The sequence below is a fragment of the Bombus flavifrons genome, chromosome 10, assembly GCF_040668555.2.
Source record: "Bombus flavifrons isolate JBK064 chromosome 10, iyBomFlav1_principal, whole genome shotgun sequence".
NCBI lineage: Eukaryota > Metazoa > Arthropoda > Insecta > Hymenoptera > Apidae > Bombus > Bombus flavifrons.
Window position 1 is genome coordinate 3,319,471 of NC_138451.1, and position 11,958 is coordinate 3,331,428.

General features: G+C 40.0%; 1 protein-coding gene across 1 annotated transcript; it reads right to left on the reverse strand.

Moving 5' to 3' along the window:
• Nucleotides 1-5,424: 5,424 nt before the first annotated feature.
• On the reverse strand, nucleotides 5,425-8,566 carry LOC138184209 (trypsin-3). Its single transcript, XM_069121957.1, has 7 exons — nucleotides 8,379-8,566; nucleotides 7,766-7,908; nucleotides 7,534-7,631; nucleotides 7,061-7,220; nucleotides 6,871-6,981; nucleotides 6,635-6,784; nucleotides 5,425-6,206 (listed from the first exon to the last, which is right to left on the reverse strand). The coding sequence occupies exons 1-7, from the start codon at nucleotides 8,440-8,442 to the stop codon at nucleotides 5,955-5,957; spliced, it is 978 nt and encodes a 325-aa protein (XP_068978058.1). The 5' UTR covers nucleotides 8,443-8,566; the 3' UTR covers nucleotides 5,425-5,954.
• Between the last annotated feature and the right edge of the window lie 3,392 nt (nucleotides 8,567-11,958).

Here is an 11,958-nt window from a genome sequence, read left to right on the forward strand (position 1 = left end):
TCCTCGAGTCACTTATTTGCGTTTACCCCAGGATCGTGTCTTCGCCAACGCAGACGGCTAATTGGCCCGCGTTGCATCCCTTATCCTTCTTCCTTTTCTACAGGTTACGCCACTAACGGCTATTCCGTTCGATACTCCGCAGTTCTGCTCGCCAATTAGCTAACATTTTAATATGCCTGGCGCTCTTCTAAGATTCGGTTCTATCGTGCAGATATTCTTTTCAGCAAATCCATATTCGTCGTATTCGCAGATCGTAAGAGATAATCAGTTCAGTTTACGGTCTCGGTATATCGTAACCACAACTGCGCCGACTACACCCTTAAATTTATATCTTCGCAGAGTAAGTACTGTGCGTTTGCTAAAGAAGAGACTAGCGCGACGGCATACGGGCAGAAATGCTGTTGCTCTGTATTATTCGCCGTCACACGTTGCTGTATTGTAAATATATTCGACATATTCGGTCAATACGCGTGTTTATCCCTACGATTATATCGAGTCTACACGAAACAGCCAATCTGACTCGCATTTTCTACGCTAGCCTTCTTTTCATCCTCTGAGTGTTGAGAAGTATTTTGGGCGGATTCTTTTTTATTCTTTAAACTGCGTGTTTGGACGCAACCTTGGACTCTCGCGGACGACTGACTCCTCGAGCCAACTTGTGATATTTTCTAAAAACTAAGGAAAGTTGACCCAATAATTTTTTCGACTTCTTCTGTAACACGTTGTTTTAGATACGATACCTATGTTTTCTAGAGAGAACAATTTGTCCCATGTAAGTTTTCCACTGCGTCCTCGACATTTTCCAGACTCGGAAAATTGGATTTGTACCTCGCTATTGTTCTCCTTTGGCCCAGACGGTTGGCGCCAATAGTACTTGACTCGAGAAACAAACGTTTTCGTCTACCAACGGAATTACAACCATACATCATTCAACAAGACGTAACAAACTCGCTAAAACTAAGCTCGTATCCAGCAACCTGAACCAGGCCTCGAACCAAAAAATTACATATTCAGACTGCACACCGCTTGACCGTTTTATCTCTGTCCGCAGCAGGCAATTACTTACTTTGGAGCGCCTGCAGACTTTGTCCCCGCCTCATAAAGCGAGAGCATCAGTGGCATCTCTTAATCCCATAAAGGGGTTGAATCGCGAGTTATAGTCGGGCAAGCCCAGGCCGCGCCTCGGGCCTGCGTTTTAAGCCAGCCAACGACAAAATGCGAAACCGTCCGCTCATTATCATAAACGTTGCTCGCCGACTGCTATTAGCCGGTTCTTCAGATTTTGCAACGAGGTCAGTGTGAAGGGAAAGACAATACTATACGAACTCCTGTAACATCGCAGGATACAGGTTCCGTTATAGTATTGTGTTGTACGGGACTCAGAACGCTAAAAGCGTTTAAAATTTGGGCTAAGTTAGCTAATTCTGAAGTCTTCTATTTTTATTGATATATTTTTTATATTTACACGATAAAAATTATTTATAAGATTTATCGTGCAAAGATTAAACAACGAAAGATCTAGAACGCTTCTCAAAAATAGCAATCGGTGTCGTAAACCCAATCAGTCGAAGCAAGATCGAACATCTACTGTGCTTTGAAACGTCAGCCATAAGATAGATAAGATGGAAGTGGTAATTCGATGCGCGTTCTTGCGTCACGTTGCGCGCAGGAAGTCGAGAACGGAGAACAGGGAAAGAGAACAGGCGGTCGTTTAGATCACCACGAAGAATCCGGACTTTTCGGATCTCTTTCGGGGTGAATTTGAAACGATGGATCAACAAGATTGGGGGTGGAATCTTCGTATATCTTTTTTTCATACGGTCTGGTGAATTGATGTCTCGTCTGTGGGTCAGTTTCAAGGGGGCGAGCCAGCATTGGAAACGAATATTGTCGAAATTTACCTTCCCAGGTAGGTGGTTACTTTTCTGCAGAAATATAATTTTTGGAATACGTTAAATATTTGAAAGTATCGTTAAATACAGATTAATACAGAGGGGCATTCGTATTAAGGAACTTCCGTTCTGAAGTAATATCGCATGAATTTCCGGTCGCATCGGGGATCAACGACTTTTTCTCGAGGCAATCTCCGCCATTAAAGCGTAACTCGGTCATTAAACGAAGCTCGTTCAGCTGATCGTTACGCTACGAACTTGACGCATTCTCCCTCTCTCTTTCTTTCTTCCTGCCTTAAACGCGCCATGAAAGCATCCTCGATCACGAAAGCGATCTTCCATGACGCTCCTCTCTCGATTCCTTCCTCCACCGATCGTTGACCTTAATTGACCTATTCCACGAAGAGGTCGACGTGACGCGAGCCCTCATCGAACTTGATTCTTTCACGAAATCTCTGACTTCCAGGGCTACGCATAATTGAATGCTTAATACGAAGTTTTTAAGCTTCGAGTCTTTAATACTAGGGCATAATGCCAGGGATATCGAAGTTACTAATTAACTAGTTAAATTTTCACACTGTTTAACGAACTTTGTCCGTTTAGTTATTTTAATATGAATACCTCTTTATTTCTTAACATCCACTCTTTATTAATTGGCTCGCTCGGTCTTCGTCAATTTTCTCGTAAGGAGCTCGACGTCGACATATCTTGCTATGACACTGTTTTGAAAACCGTGGAACGTAGGATTGAAATACTTGAAAACGCGAGAAACCTAATAAGTCACCGCGATATTAATACGTGTAATACAATAGAGTTCCATCGACAAACACTTCGATATAGCGAAAAGCAATTACCAGACGAACGCCGTTCTTCGTTAAATCATTTACAGAGACAAGCATGATGTACGGTTTCGTACCGGTTTCTCCGATATCGAAATTCGTTTCAATTTTTGCGATCACGAAAGGCATCGTTTTTAGTTAAGAGATTGACTCCCAATATCATCTTCGATCTTTTGTCGAACAAGTTCGAGCCCATCGCGTGTCTCGTGCTTGGTTCGTGTCCCGGCACGACCGCTAAGATTTCCCCTTGTATCGCAAAGGAAACGTCTACCGTCTGACTAAATACCTCTGAGGACGAAATTTTCCGTAATTAGAGAGAAAGCGGCCCCTTTGATCTCCCCTCCGTTACAGAGGAGTACCGCGAACGAGCAAAGAGATTGCCCTCGCAACGATCGATCGAAATAATTGCGCGGCCCGAAATTTCCATAACGCGATGGAACGGCTGTCTGTTGGTTTTCCTGTCGGCTCGTAATTTGCCACAATTTAAGCACCGACCCGACCCCACGTGTAACGAGTATCTCTCCGATAAATACTTGATATTAACGATTAAGTTTCGTTGGATAGCTTCTTAGCATATAAACTCGATTATTTTGTTGAATTATCGAGTATAAGGGGAAATTCGTCTTTGCTTCTTCGAGATATCGAAGTTTACTCTTTGAACGTTCGTAATTTTTACCATTGTCTGAGCTTTCAGTTGTTTACTTACTTATTTATTTACGGGATAGAATCGCTGTCATATAAAAGATAGCGTGCAAGTGAAAGAGATACGTCGTCGTGCATGAATAAGTTAAGAACGAATTATTCTGGATTTTTCCCTATTTTACTGAGAAGAAGAGAGAGAGAGAGAGAATGAGAGAAGCTATACGATATTCGAAGCTAATAATCCGCGAAAATTTCATTAAATCCAACTTGAACCGCACACTGCGAGAATATTGAGAAATATAAATAGCAATATTCCTCCAGGAAAATATCAGTCGAAACCCCATCCACCTGTTCAAAGTCTGAAAACTCCCGGCAAATTTCCACTTCTGGTAGAGTTTGACTTCTCCGAGACGACATGGTTGGCCGACGAATAGATTTCTGAAAGTTCCAGTTTGCACCTCTCTGTTTCTTCGTTTCCGGGAGCTGTAATTAGGGAAATGAAAGGGGCTTGGAGTTCGATTCCTCCCTTGAAACCACTTCGTCTTCAACAATGGCCAAAGTAACGGCGAAAAGAAGTAAACTTTTAATTTATTTAAAATCCCCGTGATGTTGGGGGCGAAGCGGGGAAGATTACGTCCTATAATGAATTCTTATTCGATCCCGAAATTAAAGAGGTCGCGAGTAGGGTGCTGAAAATCCAGGGAAGGTAACATCATGAAAAACTCGTGGGTAAACTCGAAGGAAAGAAGATGAAGGAGGCACACAGGATATCCTGTATTAGAAGTTACGTTTATCACGCGAAATGCGCAGTTTTCGAGGCTGTACGTTCACCCTTGTACACCTTCCTTCGCCACCCTCCTCTCTGTTTCTTTCGCACGCCTCTTTACGATTGTTCCTGTCGTCGTGTCGATCGATCCGCGATGCCCTTACCGCAACATTTCCGAACAATCTTTCCATCTTTCGGGTTTCGACGTGGATTATCTTTCGGAAACGGAAGCCTCCTTCCGGAAATTGCGATCACGCGACAAGAGCCGAAACAATGCAGTCGAATCCAATTATACGTGGAAGAATCGAACTCTCTCTCTTAAAGACTAGAATGATTAACGATGCTTTCACCGTATTTGCGCCGAAGCTTATACATTCTGGTTAAAATGTATTTTATTTTAATCGTTATAGACAAAAACAAAGATTAAACAATTTAATATCCGTCACCAGAAATTATGCCGAACAAAAGATACAATTAAAATCAGATATTAAATCTTATCGAAACTTGTATAAGATAAAAGATATCTTTTAATTCAATGGAATCGACTGTTTCATTGAAGACCATAAAACGATCAATGATTCCATCCGATAAACTATCGGTATAAATTATCGTGTCGCGTCGTAATTTATTTTGCCCCGAGAAAATAACCATGATTATACAGAAACCATGCAACCAATCGAACGAAAACATACCCTATTCGCATTCCGCGGTTCATTCCATCGAGATCCTATTACATCGACATTTCTATCCGGTAATTGGCTCGATTCGTACATCCATCAACTTTCTGTCCCGCGCCGTCGAGCATGGATAAATATTTTCTTCTAATATCTCGAGACGAACGTTCCTTTGAGAAGCGTGAAATTCAGTAGAAACGGCCGGGAATCGTCAGACGCGGCGAGATATCGTTCAACGCTGCCATCGGCAATACCACTGATATCTTTCGTTATCGTTCTCCCTGAAGCTTCGTATTAAATAGCCAGGAGCTTTTTACGTGTCTACCACGTCGAAGCTTTTCGTTCCACATCAAAGCAAATGGATACACCAGCCAGATGTGTATTTTTCTGCTGATCCCTTCGCTTTCGTTTTCCGAGCTAACCTTTGCCCGTTAACGCGAGCCAACCGCCAAAAAGTCATACACCGTGACTCGCCTGGCTCGTCTAAGTGATCAAACCGTGGAATTCCGAAGGTTCCTACTTTACCAGAGTTGGAAACGTGACATTTCGATCGATACGGGTTTCCATAAATGGAAACGAGAGATTCGATCATTGAGAAATGAAATTGCCACTTATCTGTTAGTCGCTTATTACTTCGTCTGCAAATAGTGATCTCACTCCGAGCAATCTGCGGATCTTTACGCGTAGTATATGGCGAATGTAAAAATGCAAATATTTCTTAAACGTATATGACACACAGGAATATGTAAAATACTCTAATTGAAATACTCGATATAATATTTACTGGGTGAAACAAATTTTCATGTAGGTTCTGTTTTGTTGATCAGATTGATATAAACGTGAAATTGTATAAACATTTGCAGTCTCGTTATGAGATAATACACAAAAATTGATCTCGTCGAAACTATAGCAGTGTCCGCTTAGCTTGGGCTTCGTCGTATTTCTATCAGTCGTTAAATTATAGGATTTAATCATACTTGTGATGGTATGTTCAGCAAGCTGTTTCTGTATTTTGGGCTTGGTGTTACTCAGTTTAATGTACCTTCTCTGATAACTTAAGCAATGAAATATTAAACTTGCCGCAGTTAAGAGGACACTACTGTAGTATTTCGAAATGAACAAAGCAACCATCTTTTTCATATCAAATGTGAAACAGTACTGACAGTAGAACCGAGGGTAGCAACGTTGTGGTCACTACCTGTTCCGAGCCAGAATTATTTTTTTTACGTGAATATTGCGTGGTCGGGTTTGTGTCTATATGCGACGCGATCCAAAGTCTGTAGAAGTAGACGTCCGTGTAGACACCAGGCGTACGTGGCCGTGCACAACCATCTCCACCGGAAACCACACCCGTTAGAAATCCATTGCAGATCATACCGCCTCCAGAATCGCCCTATGAAAAATTTAAGGAAATCAAAAGAACTACTTTCGACTCTTTTTAACGTTTTACGATTAAATGTTTCGCTCTTAAGCCTGTACGAGGTAAGAACAAGTCGAAAATTATAAATTGTTAAGATTCGTGATTGTGACGACAATACACGAGTCATTATGTATTTCCCATCTTAAAATCTATCATACAGGAACTATACGATAAGCAATAGTTAAATAATTAGATCCAAACCTCACGTGAAACGATCTTTTCTTAAATGTGCAATACAATATAGTTATTGTAACACATCACCATTTTCATCACAGTGAAAGAGTTAATTTATCTCTGAGTACATAATCGAGAATAACGAACCCAACTTTACTATAGTCAGCGTTGCTCGAATTCTTTTTCGTTAAGAGTTGCTTGACGTTTTAATAGAATGTGTGCGTTACCTGGCAAGCATCCCTTTGGCCCTCCATGTATCCAGCACAAAGCATCCCAGCTGGGAAATCAGTTATGTTCTCCAAAAGTTTCTTACACGTGGAGTGGCTCAACAGCGGCAAATCTATGTACATGAGGTTCTCGCTGGTAATTGGATAATCCTAAACGAAAGAATCTCCGATATAAATTTTAGATCTGCCTAAATAAATATATATGTATGATAGCAGAAGCAAACCGACAGACTTACTTCCGCTGGGTAACCCCATCCTGCTACCTGACAAATCGTTTTTGGAACAGCGGTATGAGTCGCGAGAGGAGCAACGTTAACTTCCGGCGTTAATGCAAATGGTACTTTGAGCTGAAAACGTAAATATTCGAATGAAAAAATTCGTGAAAATTGACGATACTTGCTAAAGCTACGAAAAATAACATCGTACAGCGAGAAGAGCTACGTCATTCTCCAAGGTTTCCATATTGAACTTGGGATGAACATAAATCTTGTCTACGCCCCTTCTTTGACCAGTCTGGCTTTGTTGACTGAGTTTAATGTCTCCGGCAACTACTATGATTGTCCAAGGCTGTATCTGCGAGTCATATCTATGAAAGTGACACCATGTTGAAAATGATTACTCGGAAATAGACTATGCATGTTTATGTGTTACGAGAAATTTAAATATACATGCAAGTATATACAGAATATAACGCAATGTTCAAAACCGTATAAATTATTCAAATTGAGGTCGTAGTAATATTTGATAAGTGAAACTGTCCCAGTTGCGTCTCCTCTGTCACGCTTATAGATAGATGAAATTGCATCGTTGTCTGCAATTTACTCATAACTGACATTTACGCGCTTATGGCGAGTTTAAATAAGTAGAAACGCACGAAATGCACATTTTGAATCACTCACTCCTCAAACATGCAATGCGCTGCTGTGAGCACATATCGTTCGTCTATCAATGATCCTCCGCAGAAGTGTGCATTGCTGTAACTTTCTCTTAAAGATACCTGCAAAAAACATTTTCTAGGAAATAATTAACTTACTCTTCAAATTACATTATCGCAATACATAGAATTGACTGATATATAGAGCAACTAAACATTCGAGACACGAAAATATCTTATAAAAATACGACGCATACCTGATAAGGAAATTGCCTTAGTGCAGCTTTTGTCCCGTTAACTATACGTCCGTGCAAGTTATAATGCGTCCATTCTACCTGCGAATTGGGATTTACGGTAGTCTCGGTTGTTTCAGTGGTAGTCGACTGTGGAAGCAGGCCTCCTATAAAATTTGTTTAAATAAGTTCACGCGTCACGCTTATGCTCTCCATTTTTTCACAACTTAATACAAAAGAATTACATTAACACGATGAGTTGCGCCATAATTAATAGATAAAGGTTGAAGAAATAGAAAATTCCTAGTCAATTGCTTATCTTTATACTCGTACTTAATAAATGTAAGTACTTTGCACTTACATTACTATGAAGTACTTTGTACTTGTAATAATACGCTACAAATTTTGTTATTATACTTATAACAAAGTATTTAATAAATATTTTAAGCGTGTATGTAGTGTTTTCTGGAACTTGGTGAATTAAAGCAACTACGTCGATGTAAAATAAACGAACGTAGGAAGAGCAGAAAATTTCATTGAACTATATGTATATTATTGCACAATCGTAAACCAATGTACACTGTTATACTAGATACAATGATGCTTATCAAAAGGTATTCATTTATTGTTCACTTACCATCGACGAAGCTATTCACGATGAACGCTACTGCCAAAACGTGAGGTATTATCCGCATTTTCATTGCGCTGTTAATTATTTCTTTATTTATCCACCTCTATTGTATTATATTTTATTTCTGTGTCACTGTTGAATTCTGTTCCTCCTTCGCCACTCACCGCCAGCGACTGATCACGATACGATGAAAATGGATAAAGAATCTCGTTATCGCGGTAGAATGGATTTATCTTCAAGCGATATCTATCAGTTATCACATACGTCAATTAGAATTGGAATAATTGGTAATGTTCATCTTCAAAAAAGATAATATTGAATCTCACGTTTCTCAAGAATATTAGTTCTAGAAAATTTTCGGGAAAACTTTTATTTAACCATTACGTTATCTATTACGAAAATAATAATCATATCTGGTACGAGCTATGCGCTATTAATCATGTAAATTCCCTTGACGTTCTTAATGATCGAAGTGGTGGATATATCTGACTGTTTGATCCACTTTGACGATGCTATCGACCTAGCTTCAGTGACTTGCGGACTCTCACGTACATCGATTTACCAGAACATCGAGATAACGAGCAGTATCGACAGTAGCTTGATCTAAGTAAGATTTGTTGCACACAATTACCAATTTAATTCGTTATCATCGTTGTTGGGAAATTGAGGTTTCAGTGAGGACCAGATATATCTTTCTGATAAACGAATAATAGCATCGGTTATTTCCATGCCTGTTATTATTAGCTTCTTATTGTCGCACATGAAACGGCCAATTTCATAAAAGCGTTGTTAAATAATACTAATTAGGTCACGTTGCTCGAACTCGATTTCTTATTCATTCGGGTAGTTATCTAGTGGTTAATGATATCTATAGAATCACACGTATATGAAATATTAATTACGATCATAATTATATTTATATGTCATTTACGTTTATAATTATATTTATCAACACAATGCAAATATCCTACATATACGAAACTTCGTAAAGGTACGAATACCTGAGTGAATCACAGTGATCGATCTTCCTAATCAAAATTTCTAACATGTTCAAACTTGTGATTTCGTGAACGTGTCAAGGAACGAACAGCGATTCTCTTAGGGATTCAAAGGTCTTCTCTGTTTGTACAAAGAAAAACAGTCTAACCGGATTATAATTTCCTCTGGCATCGGAAGGCTCCCTTTCGAGCCAGTTTCATCCAAGACCTTCATCCCCAGGGTTTGTCGGCGTGCGTTCGCGAATCGATAAACAAAACACGCGAAGCGTAAACAACCCCCCGCGTAATATTTCCTCGGTACCCAGTTACGTTCCCTGACGCAAACATCAATCCCGACGAGTAAATTCTCTTCGACGGGTCCTCAAACATTCCGCGGCAGGCTCGTCGTGGAATCTGGTCTTCGTGCAATGAAACCTGCCAAGGAGAGAAAAGAATGAAATTGATATCTTTCAGATTAGTTTGTTCGCGTTTACAGATAGCCGAAAGAAAATAAAATCACCGAGGAAAGTAGCATATTATGTAATCGTACATTTGTTAAGAAACTTTGACAAATTTATTTTATATACCAGTGGCTGGCGAAAGTATATGAACGCTTATAGAAAGTTATATTAATCATATCGATAGATTTCGATATTCGGCAATGCCACTTTTAACATTTTTTATCTGTTTAGGATTATCTATACTGTATACATTTATACCGTATAATGTATACGTGTTGAAATTTCTATGTACATTTCCGGATTTTCAGATTTGATCGATATAATCGCGATAAAAACTTGAAATGTTTTAACATATACATGCAAGTTTTCTATGGCAAGCGTTGAAATACCTTTTCTCAGCCAGTGTATGACAAGTTAGATCACCTTGTGCAAAGTTCAAGATCGAGTTTTAAGATCTTGCAACGCAATTAACTCGAATAACCTTATCTCACGCTGTCTCTTGAAACGTTGTCGTGGCAAAAGTTTCAATGAAGTAGATCGCCAAACGATATGTATGTGATTATGCAATTCTAATGAAATCCTTGAACAGAATGGCGTGAAATCGACTGGTTCGATCAGGTCGAACAGTTAATTAGCATCTGGCGGAAGCTTTGGAAGGGTAGTACGATCGAACGCGACCGGTATGCTAGACAACGAATGGCCTGGAGCTCTCGACCGGCCTGTTGGCCACGCGGAGATTGTATACAGGGGTTGTACGGGCTTGTACACGGGGTTGCTTGAATACGGGGATGGGTAATGGTGGCTCCTATCAGCTCTGTACACTCTCTCTTGCGCGACGCCTCTCACTCGCACCCTCGAAAAGCCCGTCACGAGCAACGATATTCCGGTGAGTTACGCCGATGGTACCTGAAACGCGCGCTCACCGACCGACCACTTTGCATATTGGATACTCGTTCTACTAGCTGTTCAATGGCGTCTTCGGTGGACGTGTTGAAAAATCCTTGCGAATCTTTGCATCAGAATTCATAGAAATTTTCTTCTCTTCGATTACGGTGAAGTGTGCTGGAATCAAAGGCGAAAACTAAATTTTTTACGAAAGAATGTAAGTGAGAAAAAGTTAATTTTCGTAAGTATCGTCGTTAAAAATATTCGGAGAAAATAGAAACGTGTATCCACAGTTATATATAACGCATATACTAAGAGAAATCAATGTTCTGTTAAATGAAATTTTATCACGAAGATCTCGTTAATTAATCGATAATAGTTGCAAAGATTACAATCAATAAATTCATGATGTGATAACGAATAGCGTAGATGGAGTATAAAATATCGAATGGAAAATTTCTATTCGAACAGCGAAATTTCAAGTCTGGTTTGTTTTCTTCTACTGGAACCGTTTACGGCCACCTTCCAAGTCTCTCTCTTCGTCTTCTTTCCTCCAGAGTTCCTCCTTCGACGTACCTCTTCGTCCTTCCCACAGGTCGGTTACGTGCTACCTCCGCTCGATTCCTTGTACCCGGGTCGAGGAATCATTCTCGATGGAACCGAGGATAATGTTTATGGGACGTAATGATAAGGAATGCTGTCTCGGGTCGATCTACCCTTGAACCAGCTCGCTGTATATGTTGAACGTTATTTGGTTACATTCGTTGTCAGTCACGGAGCTATACGATTCGTGCGTAAATACATCACACAACATCCAGTCATCGATTACGCTTTTTCGTCACTTTACGTTCGTGTCTGGATCTTCTTGTAATTCCGCATGGACATTTTTTCTCTTCTTCGATACGCAGCTTATAGAAATAGAAATATAATGATCGCGTTCGAGACAGAACAACGACGTTAATAATATATCACTACATAATATAACTATACACGTAGTAAAATCAAAGTCTTCGTAAGTCCTTTCACTGTCCACTTCAATCTGAAACTCTATAGAAAGGCAATTATCATTTAATAACGTCCTTTTACCTTCGTCGCAACTTCCACGTCGTTTCAATCAACCGAAACCAAAAAATCACCCGACTAAAAGGCTTCGAGTATGATTTTTATCGGTCTATGAAATACATTACGTCGCTGACTGGCTACGACCTTGACAAAGTGGCGAACTCACGACCCTATTCATCCGGTCCCTTGCGCCGCGGGCGC

Bases quoted from the DNA above. Each gene is read 5' to 3' on its own strand.
- LOC138184209 (XM_069121957.1), bottom strand. From the start codon at position 8,442: ATGAAAATGCGGATAATACCTCACGTTTTGGCAGTAGCGTTCATCGTG. The intron at 6,982-7,060 runs GTACGATGTTAT...TTACGTTTTCAG, and splicing joins ATGACGTAGCTCTTCTCGCT to CTCAAAGTACCATTTGCATT. The intron at 6,785-6,870 runs GTAAGTCTGTCG...TCTTTCGTTTAG, and splicing joins GATGGGGTTACCCAGCGGAA to GATTATCCAATTACCAGCGA.